This window comes from Scaptodrosophila lebanonensis, unplaced genomic scaffold (assembly GCF_003285725.1).
Source record: "Scaptodrosophila lebanonensis strain 11010-0011.00,11010-0021.00 unplaced genomic scaffold, SlebRS2 tig00000098-arrow-pilon, whole genome shotgun sequence".
NCBI classification, from domain to species: Eukaryota; Metazoa; Arthropoda; class Insecta; order Diptera; family Drosophilidae; genus Scaptodrosophila; species Scaptodrosophila lebanonensis.
The window spans coordinates 3,233,896-3,253,604 of record NW_022060568.1 but is presented as its reverse complement, the minus strand read 5'-3'; the positions used below and the strand labels follow the sequence as shown (position 1 = coordinate 3,253,604).

At 37.2% G+C, this 19,709-nt stretch overlaps 2 protein-coding genes across 10 annotated transcripts; both read left to right on the top strand.

Moving 5' to 3' along the window:
• The first annotated feature begins 300 nt into the window (after positions 1-300).
• On the top strand, positions 301-12,337 carry LOC115627762 (RNA polymerase II degradation factor 1). Of its 9 annotated transcripts, XM_030523549.1 has the most exons (12): positions 317-400; positions 2,175-2,233; positions 2,826-3,452; positions 4,043-4,141; positions 4,311-4,637; positions 6,667-6,751; positions 7,266-7,454; positions 8,624-8,854; positions 9,734-10,164; positions 10,277-10,403; positions 10,567-11,157; positions 11,384-12,337. In XM_030523549.1, the coding sequence occupies exons 2-12, from the start codon at positions 2,210-2,212 to the stop codon at positions 12,178-12,180; spliced, it is 3,528 nt and encodes a 1,175-aa protein (XP_030379409.1). In that variant the 5' UTR covers positions 317-400; positions 2,175-2,209; the 3' UTR covers positions 12,181-12,337. The 9 variants fall into 9 exon arrangements, with proteins under 9 accessions (XP_030379414.1, XP_030379412.1, XP_030379410.1 ...); XM_030523554.1 differs by lacking the exon at positions 2,826-3,452 and having other exon boundaries at positions 301-400; XM_030523550.1 differs by lacking the exon at positions 7,266-7,454 and having other exon boundaries at positions 314-400.
• A 715-nt stretch (positions 12,338-13,052) lies between these two features.
• LOC115627883 (zwei Ig domain protein zig-8) lies at positions 13,053-19,125 on the top strand. Its single transcript, XM_030523769.1, has 10 exons — positions 13,053-13,320; positions 13,728-13,867; positions 13,947-14,150; positions 14,232-14,347; positions 14,430-14,640; positions 16,951-17,004; positions 18,099-18,201; positions 18,278-18,465; positions 18,538-18,727; positions 18,990-19,125. The coding sequence occupies exons 3-9, from the start codon at positions 14,018-14,020 to the stop codon at positions 18,681-18,683; spliced, it is 951 nt and encodes a 316-aa protein (XP_030379629.1). The 5' UTR covers positions 13,053-13,320; positions 13,728-13,867; positions 13,947-14,017; the 3' UTR covers positions 18,684-18,727; positions 18,990-19,125.
• Positions 19,126-19,709: the final 584 nt, after the last annotated feature.

Below are 19,709 nucleotides of genomic sequence, written 5' to 3'. Positions count from 1 at the left end.
GCGGCATTTAGCCGCTGTGAGTGAGTTTGCGTTCTCTTCGGACAAACCACTCATACATAAATGCGAACGTGCATATACATATAGTGAGAATGTGTTTTAAATAAAACTGTATTGAAATGTGTATATATAAAATACAAATTTTGAATGTGAGTGGACGTAGGCATTGTAGTAAAAAGATAGAATGTGGACAGTGTGGAAGCTATCTTTGATGTGCACTCATATTCTTTGAATTGAACGGCATACGTATATTCTTGTTCGCTCGAGGTCATTATTTTAGTCCGGACGGCATTTTTTTTAATGTTATTATTATCTTTCAAAAATTCAGAGCGCTAATTTCTGTTCGATTGTACGGCTTTATTGTACACAAATTAAATTATTTGCAATAATAATTCAAACCTTGGTAAGTAAAATTCTAGTTCAAGTGTATTCCAGAGATGCGTATTCGTGTATTATTATTTTTTTTTATAGTTTTTTTCAATAAAGTGGTACAAAGAAAATTTGAAAATATATTCAAAATGCAACCGGGAATTATAAATATAAATATGTAGTATGTATCAAAATATATCCCGTACTTTACGTATACATACATACATACCTATATAATAACTACTATGCGGCGTGATAAAGCAGCAATAACGGTATTGCTATGTGCAGTGATCGAAGAAAAATTGAAAAGGAATACCCCATCATTGTGTAAAATAGCGAATATTTATAAAAAGCGATGCTAAAAGTTATGTAATGTACAAATTTGAGTGCCAGCGTGGTTTATATATACATATATATTTATATACATGTATGTTTATATGTACACACAGCCATTTGTAAGTAAAACGTGTATGTGTCGGTCTTTTATTCAGCCTGACGATCGCAAAATATCGGTATCATAACTCCTTGTAATTGAGAATAAGCCTCATACGTATGAGGCGGTGTTTTTATATACATATGTACATACATACATACATACATATGGATTCGTAGAAGACTCTTTTTCGAGTTGGCGCTAACAGAAAGGTTCTGAGGCAACGATCGCCGAAAGATATATAACACTTATAGTAAATGGGGACCAGAAGTAACAATTTTATTCACAAAAATTAAGCTTTTGGTGCTCAAAATTGGTAAAGTGATATGAAAAGAATGAAAACAGAAGAGAGCAATATAAAATCTATATTTAATTCTGAACAAGATTTTGAACACCTGTTATGTCTTTTTTTCGGCGTCTGGCAACATCGAAAGTTCATGCACATATATGCTTTCACTTTTTCCCGTATCCCCGCGATCAATTAATTGATACAATTTTATGAATATTTAATATTTTAAATACCCAGCTCTTTTGCGCAGTATATTTTACTTGGCTTTCGCCCCATTTGATGATCAGTTTTATAACCAAAAGATGTTGCTACAATTTCCAATCAAATTGTGTACACACCACCACGTACATATATACATATGTACATACATATGTACAAGTATGTATGTACAAGAACATATCAAATATTCTGAAAAAGAAAAGAAAATGTGAATAGCTACAAAAATATAATGTACACAATTCTTGCCTAGTCAATTTCTTAATATTCTATAACTCGGACAAAACAAGTTTGTTTTCAACATTGTTTTGTTTACACTATTGCCCGAGATTTGTGTTACGTTTAAGAAATACATATATAATATTTTCCGAAATGAATTCAACCTTTAAAGGGTTTTCGCGTTTAATATTTGTGTGTAAGTGCTGGGCTTCGTACAATAAATTTCTCTATATAAACGCACTATACAATCAGAACCAATCAAGAATTTTATTTCTATACCAAATAGTGACAAGGTACGATTAGCTCGAAAATTCTTATACAAATTAATTCTAATTAGAAACGTTTACTTCAATTTCTTGCTTCTTATTTATGATTACATAGTTTTTATTCGTCCGTTGGGCTAAATTTAAGTACAATTTCTACTTGACATTTGGTTTAATTTTAACACAGTTTGGGTGCGACTCGAAGCAAAATTAAACTTTTTTCTTTTTCTAGTAGCGCGCAGATATAAATTCGTATATTTTTTTTTATTTATTTGCAATAATTAGTTGGGGCGGGAAGCATCAACCATAAAATAAACATAAAATCTCTTCTACAACTTTTGTTAAATTGTATTATATTATACTTTATTTATTGTTATTTTGAAAATAGATTTTGTATCAACAACGAAGCTATAAGGCATAAAAATGGAGTCTAACGCTGAAGTCGTGGTAAGAAAACATTGTTAATATTCCTTTATTTTACTTTCATAGATCAGAAAATAAATAATTCATCTATATACCGTGTATATAATGTTTGCTCAGAGTCATTCATTTGTGCCCATTCCTACTGTTTATGCATGTTTTAATTGCTATGCCACATCCACATTCAGAACACATAAACACTCTCATAAAATAATGTTGCACAAATATTTTTAATGGTTTTCGCATTGCCTGGTAATATATACATATATGTATATATGCGGTTGAATAATAAAATCAACTAGAAACCTGAAATAAACATTGCTAAATAATATTGTGATAATGGTTAGACAAGAAGGGCTTTAAGAGGATTCAATTCGAAGCAAAGTCGCTGTTGCTGACCGGCTCCATTAACCAGTTTTGGATCAAAATCTTTCGCCTGCTACTGAAAAATAAAAAGCAAAACTTATGGATTGTCAGTCGCTTCCCAAAATCTGATTTATTGCCTGCTCGTGCTGCTGCTGCAAAAGTTGATCGATAAATTGCTTCTCACCATCAGAGCTGCCATAATCTTTTTACATATGTATATGAATATTGTTTTCTTTTTTTTTTAAATGTAAAGACAAAAGTAAATGAAGCAGAGAGTGAAAACAAACCCACGCAGGCGGAGGAAAATCAAAAGGCAGTGAATAGCTCTGCCGAAACGAACGAATCAGTCGGTGCAGCCGATGAAAACAAAAAAGAACAGGAATCCAAAGAGGAAGTAAAGGAGGAGCCTAAAGAGACCGTCAAAGAGGAAGTTAAGAAGGAAGTCAAAACGGAAGAAGACGAAAATGGCCAAACAGAAACGACTACTGTCACAATTGTCGCAAAGAAGAGCGATGGAGAGGGCAGCCAGTCCGAGACAACGACCACAACCACGACCACGGTCACTGTTGTAGCGAAGAAACCGGGAGACGATGCCGACGCTGATGTCACGGACTCTTCGGCCAACACCGTGGAAACAAAAACTGAAACAACTATCGTTACAAAGTCCGAGAAATCAGCAGAAGCGGGTGCTGCCACCGAACCCACGGTCCCAGACACTTCTGTCGAGGAGGTGGAAGAAACCGTTGTTGTAGAAGAAGAGGAAGAAGAGGCGGAAGCTGAAGCGGAAGAAGTGGAGAGCACAAGCAACCAAAAGGCTGTAGCTGAACCTGAGCAGGCTGAGACAGAGTCAGAGGCAGAATCGGAGTCAGAATCAGAAGAAGTATATATCTTGTTTTCCTATTGCTTTTTATCTGTATTAAAGAGCTGGGTTAATAGGTGCGGGGATCTAGGGATGCATAATATGTAGGTTCCAATGGTTTGATAAAGCTAGCAATTGATGTTGCCATTCAGATCACCTACAGACAAACATACATATGTAAATATGCATATTTTATTTTGTACATAAATTACAGAACCCACTAGCTATGACCTAAACGTACCTGCAACGTCCTTATGGGACAAGTATATGATTGTATTCCCTTTCACGTTTCTTCAGTTCTCTGTGTGTGCATGTGTCTTGTTTTTGTCCCTCTAGATTTCTTTTAGTTCTTGCTATCTGTGTTTTGTACATATACGTACGTATATATGTATGTATCGATTTGATTGTTAAATTGTATTATAAACAGACATGTCCTTGTGTCCTTTGATTAATAAGGCGATAGGGTAAGTTTATGAGCAAAGACAGGTGCACTTTTGGTGCCCTGTATCCGATATCTCATATGGTCCGTCTGTCAGTCCGTATGAGTCCTCAGATAATGTATTTGGAATAGACTCTGCAAATATGTTTTACTGCAATATTGTATTTTGCAGGAAGTTGAGGAGCAACCACCCCAAGCAGCTGAACAAAAAGAAGCAGAAGTGCCGGAGAAGGTTCAGGAGGAAGACACTGAAGAAAAACCGCAAACAAAGGTAATTAAGTAATTAGGTACAGAGCTGACACCTTTGATATTATTCGAAAGTTCTTAAATGTGATAAACTTTACATTTTTGATATTAAAAAAAAAGTGTAATTAATTCTTATTGTCTAAATTTCTTTATCTGTTATTTATTATGCACTATTCTTAATGTTTACGTTGCAGAAAGACTTCAATGATCAGATCCAGGATATTATTTCGGATATCGATAGCAATATAAAAGCTCAGGAGAAAATAACGCAACTGAAGGAACAAGAATTACAGCTAATTCAAAAGCAACAAGAGCTGGCCAACCAGATACAGCAGCAACAGATTTTGGCGCAAAAACTGATCGCTCAGAACCAATTGAAGGAACAAGAGCTGCAGGCGCAGCAGAGAGTCCAACAACAATTGCAGAATCAGCAATATCAGCAGCATCAACAGGTGTACCAGAAACCCGCACAGCCGTACGCAAATGTCATTAACCAGCAAGAGGACTACAACAATGTCAAGGTAAGTTGTTTGTTGTTCTATGTGTCGTTTGCCTAAATCGGTTCCGACTCCGACTTGTATATATTTGTAATGGTTGGCAACAAACACATTGACACATTTAAGTATATTACTCATAAAGCTGACATATGTACATACACCAACATACATATATACATACAGATATATATCGAATATATATAAATATTTATATACACATATATAAAATATCTGGGCTACCACCCCACCATTATGATGCTCAAAGATAAAAAGTGAAGGTCGCTCTCAAATATTTTTTGATATTTATTTATAATGCTACCTACGTTGAGAAGAGCAAAAGGAAAAGCAAAAAAAAAAAAAAAAACACGCAGAAGCAAAAGCAAATGCTTGCATATAGTACTTCCATTTTCAGCAGCGATATCACTCAAAAGATCTGGGCAGGACTTGGTACTCATTAAAGGATCAGAGCTGCCGAGCCTTGCCAAGTAATTCAAGAAGCGGGCTCGATCGAAGAAAGGCAGGGATTGTACATATACATATATATACATATATACCAGAAACGTACAAAATGGAACGCGCGCTTTTATTGTTGTGTTCTTGATGTTCTCGATTCTTCAGTTGATTCAGATTGAGTCAGTCAGAGAATCTCTTTAAACGTTGTCCTGTTTAGCTAATCTACGCTAATCTACTGTTTTAACGCAAGCCGCAAAGCAAACCAACCATCTAGCATTTGCTTATGTTTAGACAGTTTTCTCAATTCCTGACAACTGCCCCCCCATACGAAAAAAAAGTAGCACATATTTTATTTATAAAAATTTCATGATTTTTGGGCATGCCATTCCGCACACACAAACGCGCTCGCAAGCATTTGATATACAAGTATACCTATACATATGCAATATATAAAGGCGATCTGAGCAGACAATATACATGCATACATACATCTATGTGTGTATGTGTGTGTGTGTGTGTCTGTGTGTATTATTGTTATTGTATTAATAAATGAATGTGTTCATTTCTCGTGTACATACATACATATAAAACACACTCATTTGAAAATCAGAAAAACCTCCGACACATACATACATACGTACATACATATGTATGTATGTATGTATGTATGTAAATACAAATACCCTCCTTTGAAACTGAGCTACTCGTCGTTTTACAATAGTATATTTTGCGAGAGACAATCGGACTCTCTAGAAGTCTCCGTCTCTATAATTAGCAATTGAAGAGAATTTTGGCTATTTGTGCATACATACATACATACATACATACACACACACACACACACACACACACACACACACACACACACACACACTCACATACACAATATGTATGTATGTACATAGGTGTTATACTCTTGCAAAGAAATTTTTTATTTATTCCAATGTTTAGTGTAGAAAACAAAGCGGGTTTTATGCATTACGGTCAAGAAGCATTTTCAAATGCCGAAAATGCTGAAAAGTGCGAGTTCGTACAATTTTAAAACTCTGCCCGAAAATTTCATGAGTTCGTATGGCTTGCCAAGGTCGCAATCCCAATTAAATAACTGTACGATAGAAAGGAAACGCGGTTTCAGGCCCAGTGATCGCCACGATCCGACCAAACGAAAGATCTTATTAGAGCTGAGCACAAAGCTGTGGCAAAGAAAAAATGTACGTAATTCGACTAGTGTGGTGTGAGCGGGGGGTTGGGGACATATGCATATAGTACTATATATTCTTTGCATTCTAAAGAATTGTGAATCATTGTCGAGACACACACCGTAAAACACACACAAACACACACACAACACATATGTATGTATGTACATATCTAAGTATCTTCTATCGATTCGATCTTCTGCCTTCGTGTGACAAACACACAAATCGGTAATCACCTTCAATTGAAAATGAACAAATGGACAAGGACATACGGACCAAAGGACCAACGGACCAACGAGAACGAATTTCAATATGAATTTTACATAAAATATCCGTTGGGCGTGCTGCCCTTACAGAGTATACAAGTTTTGTTAGAACATTTGCCTATGTTATTAAAATAGGAATCCACAAATGTATCGAGGACAGTTGATTTGCGCAAGATATTTACACCAGCTACCGATGCGCCCGAAATCTTACCCAAAAACCGTAAGTAATGCCCACAATATATAGAAACAACAACAACACAAAAAGGTGATACGTAAAATTGAGAACGCTTTGAAAACAAAATTCAAATATCCGTTGAATTTGCCACAAGTTTACCCAATATATCAGTGGTTCGAAACATGCTCCTTTCATGCTCCATGCATTCCACAACCATCCACCATCCTTCACTTCAATCTCATGCATTCAGTGCATTCAACTAACTAGCTGATGGCTTGGCCTAATCCACAAGCTAATTGCAACTAATTGCCCTCCGATTAGTAGTCTGGTATTTGAAAAAGTCGCACTCGTACTCGTACTCGTAGTTGACAGCATCGATGGGTCACAGTGGGCGTTATATTCCACACCCTACACCGATCTCGAGATCGATGATAGTATCTCAGCCAACATACTCGTACACACACACACACACATTGATTACGTATCGCCTTTTGTATGGAATTCTTTGAATTGTAACTTTGAATGCAAAATGAACTGACTTTAAATTTGTTTAAAATAGGAAAGCTATATGCCTCATCAGCATTTTATTCTCCGACACTACACCCAACTGTGGAGGACCAGGTTGAGCTTGCCCGCCGAATATCGCATTCTTTGAGCGATATAAGTAACCAAAAGTCTAAGGGCCAATCAATGTATGTCAATCGAAAAAAACGCTCTGTAAAATGGGTTCATGAAGGTTGCGCTCAAGGTAATGGATTTCTAGGTGCATGTTAAGTGTCATCTTATCTGAATCTTTTTCAAAAAGGATTTATACACATACACAAACATTTAAACACATCTAGGACTCTCGGAAGAGTCAAAATCAAATTTGGTTTTCTAAATCACGTATTGCAACCATCGTTATGGCAACGATATCAGATACTCTGGACCTACAGAGAGAGAAGATGTCCATTTAGCATTTAATGGGGCTATTTACAAATGTGGTGGATGCCGCTAAATCCCTCCTAAAATAATTGTGATTAAATAAATAACAATAATAATACCGTTGCTGGTCCAACATGGGAATCAGATGCTGGATAGGAATTAAATAATTTCTTTGTGATTTTTATATGATCTGGTTAAAGAAACAATTGAGCGACATTTCAAAATACTTGAACCTGCATAAGCAATTCTCCGAGTCAACTGACGTTCTGGAGAATAAGAGGATAGTTTTCAAATTTTATGAAATGAGGACTCTTAGTATTGGAGACAGATTTGGACTTATAGATCAAAATAAGTGATTAAGATTACGAGTAGATTAGCAGCTGAAAATTAAATACGCGGAAATTGTTTAATATTTAAAAGTCTACAAGTATTACAAATTTAGTTTTTGAGATCGCAATTTCAATTTCAATTTGAGTTGAAATTTAAAGGCGGAAAAGCAAAATGATTTATTTCGTCAATCTATAGTTGTTTTCCGGATTCAATGTTAAGTTAGTAGCTCTAGAGAAAATTTTAATTACAATAATAAAATCAAGGTTAATTCTTAGTTCTTTAAGTCGTGTAGTCAGTTTCTTCTGAATGTTTCAAGAATTTTTGGCAAATATTATAACCCTTTGCGCTCATCATTCACATACAAATCCATACACACATACTGACACACATATCAACTACACTTACTTATAATTCCAACAAATGCATATTATTGAGACTAATTCGAATAATAAAGATTTCAATTAATTTACATAGCTCGGCGAGTAATAAATACAATTTTTTACTTTCCAATTTAGCCGCAGCAGCTTTTTGCAATAATAAATTACTAACTTTATCATCTTCCCCTACTTGTAACGCCCTCTAGTTATTATTTTTTTAAAACTCTATGACTTTTATGACTTAATTCTCACTTATTGACACCCAATTATATGAAATCGAAAACAGGGGAAGATGATATAATTGAGAATCATGCATTGTACAAAGAAAATTCGGAATCGAATTTGACGCCGGAACTAACCAAGTTGGACAAAATGCCCTTAAAGTTAATTATGAATCCACGAGGACAAATGCGCGACTATAACTCACTGAAAGAATCAATAAATGTCGAAACAGGTCTTTTATCACCTGATAATTGCGCTGAGCTAATAACTGCGCTGCAACTGCATAAGGGAAGAGGTAAAGCTTTAACCATATCTTAAGATTATACATTTTGCACAACAATAAGCAATACTCGAAAGTGCAGATCAGCTTCATTCTGTAGAATTGGCTGTAAAACCATATGCAGTCCCCCACAAAAGTGATTTTTGAAATTACCGAAAACAGAATTGAATAAATTGTTCTAATATGTAGTTTCCAACCAATCATAGTTTGAGATTTGGAAAATCTACCAATTTCTATTACGCATAAGAATATCGAATTTGAAAACGGGATTAGACCTCTCTTATCTCTAGCGTGGATTTACCTATGATAGGTTAGTAATTACGAGTAAGATGCTGTAAGCTTTTGGAAATACCTGTCACTTTTTATTAATGAGTTCTCAGATCATTATATTACACGTCCTACTGGGCTGGGCCTTTATCGATTCTGCAGAGTAGAAATTGGATAAGGAGAAATATTTCATCTACTGTACTTCTTTTTTGTGAAGGAATGTTTAATAGTGGGACCCCAATTTGCGATATTGCTGCTACTATTACAAAATGATATAGTATTAGCAAGGATATTAAGAGATGACGAAGGAAAGATGAGCATTTAATGCATCATGGATAATCTGTTGATATACCTAGGATACACGAGTATTTGTGATCCTTTCGGCTTAGCTTGTATTATCGATATGATTGCTTATGTTAACGTAAATGTTACTTGTTGTGCCCGTTGATTTGAAAAATAAAACCATATTTTGGAGAATATTTTAATTAACATTTTATTTTCATACATGTGTACTACAACGCGCTAAACTTTGCTTTGCCTGCCTTCACCCGCTTAACTGCGCCATGCGTGAACAACAACAACAAATGCCAACCGCCAAATGCCAACAACAATATCATCGCCAAATAGGAGCTGAGCTTTTCGCGAAGCGGCGCCGAAAAGCTGATAATTGGGTAGTCGATGAGACCAATGCTGGCACTCACAGTCCATCTGGTATTCCAGATTACCAGCAGTATCAGCCAAAGCCACCCACCTCGCCCAGTATTGTGCCTGCATATTCAGATGCTGGCAAGCATCGGGTGCAGTTGAATATCCATCAGGATCAATTAATTGAGAAATACTCGAAGCCAGGCGTACAGGTTGTCAAATCACCATGGGAGGCGGCCCTCCAAACTGGTTCGGCCAGTTCGGCATTTGTCGAGGAATCGAAATTTCCCAGCCAGACACCGCCAGCTGCATCGCCATCGTACTTCAATCGCGATTATGTCGATTTGCCTGTAGCACCAGCACCAGCACCAGCTCCCACCACCTATGGAAGCCAGCAGGATTCATACAAAAATGTTTGTATTCACACTTTTCACAAAAAAAAAAAAACCAATACTTTCCAAACTTAAGTTTCTATGAGATTAGATGCTTATACATAACTTTATTGAAATGTGGAACTCCTTTTAGACTTACGATACAAGCGCTGTCACTCAACGATCCCAGCCGCTGCAGCCCGTCAACCCCCAGAGGGAGTTGGCTTACAAGCCAAGTGTGGCCCAGGGCTGGAGAGGTCCCCAAGTGGAATTGCCAAGAGGTAACTTTAAACTTTAGCAAACTCTCCATCTATACGTATGACTAGATGTATGGATTTAATGCTACCGCTATTCATATACATATATGCCTCAATCATTCTCTACTGAGATTCATTTCAAACAACAATTTAGCTCGAATCACTAGTTTCTGCACAATTGTTCCAGAATATCGCGAATACTATGAGACATTAGCTCTTCAGCAGGCGAACAAATACAACAACTTCGGCAGCATTGATTACGATAGAGATAGAGATATATATTATTCGCAAAACTCTGACATTGACTATGAATTGTATAAAGAAAGTCCTGACATCAGTTTCACGGTCGATGTCCGGAACAGATTGGAACAGCTGGAAGAGTTTCAGCAGCACTTTTTGCAACAGCAGAGTCGCGAAAGAGAGCTCCAGAAGCAACGCGATCTGGCTCGTTACCTACGCTCCCAAAAGGAGGCGGAAGAGAAACTGAAACTGAACATTAAGAGATGCGAAATCGCACGTGAAAAGGCGCGTGAAATTGCTGCTGCCAGCAGTACAGAGCCCAAGGTCTCTGGGGATGGCAACGAAGAAACTAGCGAGCAAGTAAACGTTCGCGAATTGATATCGTCCTTTGAACAACAATCGTTAAAGCAATACGAAGAAGCTCTACAAACGGCCTCCAGATTGTCGATTCTCAAAGAACGATCGAAGAATGCTGAATTGAAGATGCAAGACGCATTCGCTTTGGAAAATATGTCGAATCGGTCAATCGATGTTCAAGGCAAGATCTGAACCTAAATAACGATCCTCTTGTTTCGTGTTTAAATGTTACCGTGTGTGTCACACCTAAAAGTGCAAACTCCAATCATTCCTTCAATCCCATCGACAGAACTCTCGCTCTCACTCATACGCTTAATCGGCTCAGCCCTCAGCAAATGTAAATGCTTGAAAAAGATTCGATCTGTGGAAAATAATGATTATGATACAATTGCTATATTATCTTTCAGGTCTTTATGTGCCTAAGGAGATCTCCCTAGCTAGCTATGCACCACCTCCGGTACAGTCTCCACCACAGGTGCAGTCCCCATATGCGCGGGCCCAGTCCCCATATGTGCCGCCATCGAATAATGTGGGCAATGGCTATGGACGTCCCTCGTCCTATGCACCATCTTCTTACGAGCCAGCTGGCCAGCCTTCTTATGAACCAGTCGGCCAATCACCGTACGGATCAGGTGGTCAGTCAGCTTATGGACCAGGTGGGCAGTCAGCTTATGGACCGGGTGGCCAGTCTAGTGGTTTCCCCTTGTCGAAGCCATCGACTGGCTTCTCTTCAGCGGTTCCGCCGAAACAACAGCTTTATGCTCCATCTAGCTACCAGAAAGTCCCACAAACCTCGTCACAAAATGCGCCCCCAGTCAACTTCAATCCCTCGCCCTTGTCCTTCGACAAACTATCGAAGTTCGAGCAGCCCGAGCAGAGGAACGTTGGCTATCAACCCCAACGCAATCTAAATGTGCGCGGCTACTCCAAAGTTCGCAATGTATCACCCGCTCCCTTCGGGGGAGCTCGCTCACCCATCGGACAGGGATCGCCCATTTCGGTGTCGCCGCAGCCTCATGCGCAGCAGTACGGTGGTGGCGGTTATGGAGGCTATGGACAGAGCGCTCGAACGGCCTCTCCTGGCCAGAGCTTCAACAACTGTGCTCGCGGATGGGGAGGTGGCTCCGGCAATGCTGGCCAACGGAGTTTTTTAAGTCAAAGACCCGCAGTTGCAGCAGACAGTTTGCCATACTCGGACTTTTAAAGCTGATAATAATAGCGATAATACGAGTATTGTGTGCTTTTCGATCGATCCTTGATTTACGACATATTATTTATATATACACGAATGATTGCCTTATATAAATATTTACTGCGTTTGTTCATTTGCGTCTCAACAATAATAATAATTATAAAAAATATATTTTATTTTTGATTTATGGTTTGCTTAAAGAACAAATTGTAAAGCTTCTAGCGCCATATACTATTACATATGTAATTCCAGCAAAATATAATTTCTTGCTTAAAACGATTACTCTCTGATGTATAGTATGATGTACCAACATACATTTATAGTATGTGTTGACAGTGTCTATAATTTCGTTATTTCAATGCCCGGATCCGGGTTGAATGCACAGGACTTTGAGGAGAATACTCGTAAGTATATTAGCTGGCATCGGTATTGAAATATCGTATCGGTTGCTGCGCAGGTTCTGTCGCAAAATGTTGTTGTATCGAAGCGAATTGCGTTGAGTTGGCCCTCTCGTCGTACAATTATTAGGGTTAGAAGTGCCTTCCATCTGCCACCTACATACATACTACACGTATGTATGTATGTATGTATGTATGTATGTATGTAGCGTGTATCTTGGCTCTCTTATACACATCCTGCAAAGAAATCAGCGCGCGTTTCAACCCCGCATGCATGAGCTTTTGCCAAACATTACATGAACAGCAAAAGCTCTCGTTCCTCCAAAAAAAGCTCCCCGTTTCGCAAATATGATGTAGAATGTACTCGGAATATTGGATGGTGGTGGATGAATAAAACTGAGTTGCGCATTAAAGTGCAAAAAGGCATTGTGGATTCAATTGGCAGCATAACCAGTTTTGACCAGAAATAAAACAATAATAATGCAAGAAATATAATAGAAAACCAATTCCAACTATCGCCAATACGATACTAAATACATACATCCTGTTTTCCTTCGTCGCGAATTAATATTTTAAGATGTCCGCACCGATTTTTTGAGCGTCGAAATATTGCAATCGTCGCGTTTGTTGCCCGTGCCCGGACGCAGCGACTTTTGTAGAAGATGTTTACAATCGTGTGTGGATAAGTACATATTTCATAAAAGTACGGGGGAAAAAGGTTTCAAGCATCAGCATCAGTATCAAAATCTGAAAAGTAAGTCGCGAGCAGAGCTCGAATCGGATATTAAACAAATAGGTGCCAGACAATTATTTATGTATTAGTCGAGCTTGTTTGTCTAAATCTGAACGGAATGGGGTTCCACAAAATTTCTACAACAAAACATCATTTTATGTACACCTTAATGCAATGCGCCAAAACAAAGTTGAACAACTAAAAAATTGTGACGCAAACGAAGCATATGTACACCCATGCGATTTTAGATCCTTATGCGACGATTAGTTCCCCAAATCGCCCTGTGCAGATAATGTATACACGCATACATACATACATATGTACATACATACGTACCCATATAGTATGCAGCGCCGTATAAATCCATCGGAATCAGTGTCCTTAAGGGTTCGTAAGTCTCATATTGATATTCTTTTGCTATTTTTAAGGTTTCCGGCAAACAAATTGTAGAAATTATTTCAATAAATGCTCTGAACGCGATCGGCTTGAACTTGAAGTTAATGCAGCGGTATAATGATAATGATAATGCTAATACTCACTAACCGGCCGGTGTTCACCAAATTTCAAGGTATGATACTCGTCTATAGCGCCAAACATTTGCATTAGGAACTACTATTTATCAATTGACTTGCTTGCTTAAATTCCAGGCACGTGCTATCGCATTTAAAGAGGTTTAGCAGTGAAACCAAAAGGAAACAATAAATAGAACTGGAGAAGAATGAGTGTACCGTTTGTGAGGTCCTCGAGTTCGGATAACTCTTCCAATAAAATCAAACCGATCATATATTTGATCTTGCATTTCAACATTTGCCTTCATCATATCAGCGCGTCTTCATTTTTGAATGTCAATGGTAGGCCCGAACATTTTACAATATATTCAATAGTTTTCCTTTTGCTTCCCGCATCTAATTTCATCTTTCATGAAAATTTAGACTTGACAACCATAGATCGGCCTTACTTTGACGACATAAGTCCAAGGAATGTGTCTGCCGTTGTCGATGAAGCTGCAATTCTAAGATGCCGTGTCAAAAATAAAGGCAATCGTACTGTAAGTTAAAAAATCAAGCTGGAAATTTCGGAATTCTAAATGCATCTTCGTCTTGCTTCGCACCTTCCATTGCTACGTGCAGGTCTCCTGGATGCGTAAGCGAGATCTCCACATTCTAACAACAAACATATACACCTATACCGGTGATCAACGCTTTTCGGTCATACACCCCCCCAGCAGCGATGATTGGGATCTAAAAATCGACTACGCACAACCAAGGGACAGCGGAATTTATGAGTGTCAAGTAAACACTGAACCCAAAATAAATTTGGCAGTTACACTGGAAATCACAGGTGAATGAGATAGATCTTGAATGGGCCCATTATTTATATTTTCCAGTGAATTGGCGAGAGACGGCGAGAACGATTACTCAATTTGCCCATTGGCTTATGACCTTTTCAAAAGAGTATTTGTTTTCAGTTTGGTTGTGATTAATAGACAAATCCGTGCGCCAGTCTGTACTAAACTTATTTACACTGGTCGGCACAATTATTTTGACGAACTGTACTCACGACTATCGGTGCTGGTTGCTTTTAGTTTCAAGGAATAACGGTACAATTTTCATACGGGATATAGAGTTCATAGCAACAACAATATGTAGGCAAAATATTTTGCCTATTACTCTTCACACCTTCTTTCTACAAATGACAATGTGAGTTGACTGCGGATTCAGGCACGGCATAAGTATTTTGACCAAATCTTTGTCGCCGTTTTCGCGTACGTTTTATCAAGTGATACTAAAATAACTTTGGTGTAACAATTTTTGTTGACCTTTTTACATTATTTTCATTAAAATTTGATTCAAAAGTAATCGATACAATGGTAAAAAAGACAGAATTAAGTTATGTTGTTAGAGCCTCAATAGTGGCGAAGTTTAATGCCGGCGTAGCACCAAAAGACATTGCAAATGAATATAATTTGTCGCGGCAAACAGTCCACTATCAAATTAACAAATATAAGACCCACAATCACGTCAAAAACTTGCCTAGATCAGGTGCTAACCGCAAAACAACACCCATTGAAGATCGAGTCCTATTGCGGGAATTTAAAAAAAATATTCATTTAAAGCCGCAAGCTGCTGCAGATCAATGGAATAAGTCGACCAAGACTCCAATCAGTGAGCGTACTGTTCGGCGACGCCTAAAAGAAGTAGATTTTAAGACATACAAAGCGAAGGACATACCTTACATATCAAAGGTGAACAAGCTCAAAAGATTGGCTTTTGCAAAGGAGCATCTGCATAAGCCAAAAGAGTTTTGGAGAAGCGTTCTATGGACAGATGAAAGCTCCTTTGAATACAATTCATCAAAAACAAAGATTTTTGTAAGGCTCCCACAGTTTCAAAGACAAAAAAATATCCCCGTATGTCAAAAAGTGAGCCATGGCGGAGGCTCAGTCATGTTCTGGGGATGCATTGCGTACAATGGGTTAGGTGATTTCGTTCCCATCACCGGCTCAATGAACCAGCAACAATATTTGAGTACCCTTAACGAAAACGCATTCCCTTCCGGTGACAGGCTGATTGGAGAATCATTTATCCTGCAACAGGATAACGCCCCATGCCACAAAAGCAAAATGATAAGAGCATTTTTAACCGATGTTGGTGTTACTACTCTGGATTGGCCACCACAAAGTCCGGACTTAAACGTTATTGAGAATGTGTGGTCTCTTGTAAAACGTAAAAGAAATGCGTCTTTGCATAAAACCGAAGAAGAAACTATTTCCGAGGTCACTTCTCTTTGGAAAGAGATACCATTAGAGGTCCTTCAAAATTTAGTGGACTCAGTTCCAAGACGTCTTCAAAAAGTTATCGAAGCCAAAGGCGGGTATACATTTTATTAATCTACCATCAATTTCTTATGTTTTGTTTAGTATTAAGCTTTGTTTTTTTTGTTAATATCCATTGTCAAAATACTTATGCCAACCCATGAAAATTACCTTGATTTATAATTTTAAAAGTCCTTATAAAAATATATCCTTTGAATTATTTTTAAGTTTGTAATACCAATATGGAATTGAGAAAAAAAATTTCCTTTGATATCTTAAACCAATAACCAGTTATTGACAAAAATGTATGATTTTCTTCTCGTCAAAATAATTGTGCCGACCAGTGTATATTTATCTGGCATTGAAAGTTTCGTTCAACCTTGGTCGGCCCAGTGCTGATTTGTTGGATACAATAACCAGTACTAAAAACTACCTAACTAGGCATAGCCTCACATAGCCCAGCAAAATCTAACGTGATGTAAAGCAAACCATTCCAATCTTATCGCATCTGACCTAAGATAATCCAACTTTATCTATCCTTATCTAATTTACATACCCTAACCTAACCTAACACCTTCTAAAATAACAACATATAATCCAATTAAACCAAATCTTTTCAAATCGAAATGAATCTAACCTTATCCTACATAATCTAACCCACATACTATCTGTAACATAACGCAGCCCACCCTAACCTAACCTAACATAGCTCCAAAGAATTCCACCTTGTAACGTAATCTAATATGGAAGCAATCTAATCTAATTGTATATATCCTAATCTAGCAAAAGCAAATACCCGTACTCATAAAACATAATAAATGACATTATCTTTACAGCTGAGAGCGATATCAGGGATAGAAATTCGGAGAGACTTTACTATGACTCTAAAGGTTAGAATTCATTTATGCATATGCACATACACTTATATGATAATCAAATATCAAACAATATACATATACACAGTGTAAATACAAGTTGGTTATCAGTAAAGCTAATAAGTTGTACAGATTTTAGGTTACCATATATTCATGGAAGATCCAGTATTTAAAAATAAGGATGATGGAGTAAGAATTCTTTTTCCAAATTTCATCTTTCATTATCAAAACGATAACGATCATCACAACGATACAAAATTGATCTTTTTGGGAATAAATATCGTGAACCATCGATGCCACCTTGTAACATGATAGTGTTTGTTATCAACCAACTTATTTAAATATATCCCAAAAAAGGGCTGTTAGTAGGAAAAGTTAGCGATTTAATATATAGTGCTCATAATTCAAAACAGATTTTGTAGTTCAATAGATAAAAAAAAAATGTATATGAAATAATTAGGATATGTGTGTTTGAAATACAGGGTAGTAATATTGATATGAAATATATTTAAAGTGAATCTTTTTTAATATTGATATCTGCAATGGGAATAAGCCAAGATTAGCAATAATTCAATATTAGTTAATACGGACATGCAATTGATAATTGTTTTTGAACTCGAAAAATACATTGGTTTTCAAAAGTTGCTTGGAAACTATAATTCCACACTATCCACTTTCGGAGCCTAATACTCGCAACTCAATCGTTTTTTGTATACAAGCACTAATTTTGATTCCGCAATACTTAGAAATCGGTGGAAGGCATTCATATATCAATGTCTTAAGTTTTTAAGTTAAAAACCAAAGTTACTGTAAAAGAACCACACCTTTCGCATTCTTCTCAGTTTGGGCTGCAGTCGATGTTTTAGATCATCTATTTTAATATTAAATGTATTGTTATTTGCACCGTTATGGCGGTCTTAGCACCATAGAAATTGTGTTCTGGACCAGACTGATCTTTTTAAGTACCTATGTACGAGTAGATTACGAGTAGATTGTAATGAAATATATAATTTATGATACAAGTAGTTTGGAACCGCTCGTGAAGAAGCCACTCCGTTTTGAAATTATTTGTGCTTATGTGATGCTTGTATTGTAATATTCCTATGCAGCTGCCCGGGCCAAAATATTGGGATCTACGGAAATACACGTTAAACGAGATAGCACCATCGCCCTGGCTTGTTCTGTAAACGTGCATGCGTCTTCTGTTTTATGGTAATATGTGTGGTGTTAGGAGCATTTCCGAAGGTTTCGATATGGTGCTGATTGGAATATTATATGTGCGTTATAGGTACCATGGCTCATCGATTGTTGACTTCGATTCCTTGCGTGGCGGCATCAGTTTGGAGACCGAGAAAACGGATGTAGGCACCACAAGTCGATTAATGCTTACTCGGGCATCGTTAAGGGACTCTGGTAACTACACTTGTGTGCCCAATGGGGCCATACCTGCCTCCGTACGGGTACACGTGCTAACAGGTACCCAATATTCTTTAGATTTTGGATTCATGTCATTGCTATAATAGATATTGTTTTTAAAACAATTTGCAGGCGAACAACCGGCAGCGATGCAGACGAGTGTTGCCAATGGGAATAGTGCTTGCTCCGCAATCATCTTTATGTGTTTGATCATATCAGAGGAAACGTTGTTAAGAATCTCAAATTTAGCCCAATATATACATCGAAGTCAGAGATGACTAACTTAGGAAACTTAGCCATAAACTGAAAACGTACTTTTAAGGTGCGTTTAGAACTAATTTTATAGTTGATATGTATAGGTACATATGTATGTATTAAAATGCATATACATATACATATATATATTATATATAATATATAATACATACATAAAAAAGAAATACAATAAGTGCATATCAGAGATGCACTGAGATAGCTAATAATGATAATGAGAAATGAAAGAATACAACCTAATACTACTACTAATCGTTATCGAGATATTTGAAAAATGCTAACTATACTTTATTTACTCTATTCTTTTACAGCTTAAAAACATATTTCAATGGAACGATTGTAAAAGAACGTGTTTACCAAAGTATTCAATATACAATATTAAGTGTAATTCCTATAGTCATATGCAATAAAAATTATAATATGTAATACATATATACGTATATAAAACAATTATAGTTGTACGCAATTGCTTTTATTATTTTCTTCGAGCCATGGCTATAAGGTGGACACAATATACAAGTACAAATCACAAAAATGTTCAAATCTCAAAAATACCTACATACATTTGCACACATGTGTGTATGTCTGTATGTATCTGTATATATGTGTGTATATTTCAAAGAGTACATATGTATGTATGTAGTATATGTATGTATGTGCTTAGATACCTGAAGAGCGTAATTTTGAAAAGGGCGTGATCGGAACAGTCAGTGTCATCAAAGAAAATACGAGTAGACAGACGAGTGCGACTACTCGGGTACTACCTACGGGTATGCTAAACAGACGGAGTTGCCGACCACCCCATCCCATCCCATCCCATCCCATCCCATAGTCGTCTGTCCATAGCGTATATTTGTAGATATCTGTACATATGTGTGTATGTATGTATATTATAGTGCTTGCATATATACAGACTGACTATTGCCTATGAGCATGCTTCCCCCATCATTTCAATTTGAATTTCGAGAGAATAGTTTGCATAAACAGAACAGATGAACATGAACATATAAATCGGAACGGGAACGACACGG

What these genes read in the sequence shown, in the direction of transcription:
- LOC115627883 (XM_030523769.1), top strand. Translation starts at nt 14,018, where the DNA reads ATGAGTGTACCGTTTGTGAGGTCCTCGAGTTCGGATAACTCTTCCAAT. An exon ending in AAAATAAAGGCAATCGTACT is followed by an intron (nt 14,348 to 14,429) that starts GTAAGTTAAAAA and finishes TGCTACGTGCAG; the next exon opens with GTCTCCTGGATGCGTAAGCG. An exon ending in AGTTACACTGGAAATCACAG is followed by an intron (nt 14,641 to 16,950) that starts GTGAATGAGATA and finishes TTATCTTTACAG; the next exon opens with CTGAGAGCGATATCAGGGAT.
- LOC115627762 (XM_030523549.1), top strand. Translation starts at nt 2,210, where the DNA reads ATGGAGTCTAACGCTGAAGTCGTG. An exon ending in AGGACTACAACAATGTCAAG is followed by an intron (nt 4,638 to 6,666) that starts GTAAGTTGTTTG and finishes TTATTAAAATAG; the next exon opens with GAATCCACAAATGTATCGAG. An exon ending in TCGGTCAATCGATGTTCAAG is followed by an intron (nt 11,158 to 11,383) that starts GCAAGATCTGAA and finishes ATTATCTTTCAG; the next exon opens with GTCTTTATGTGCCTAAGGAG.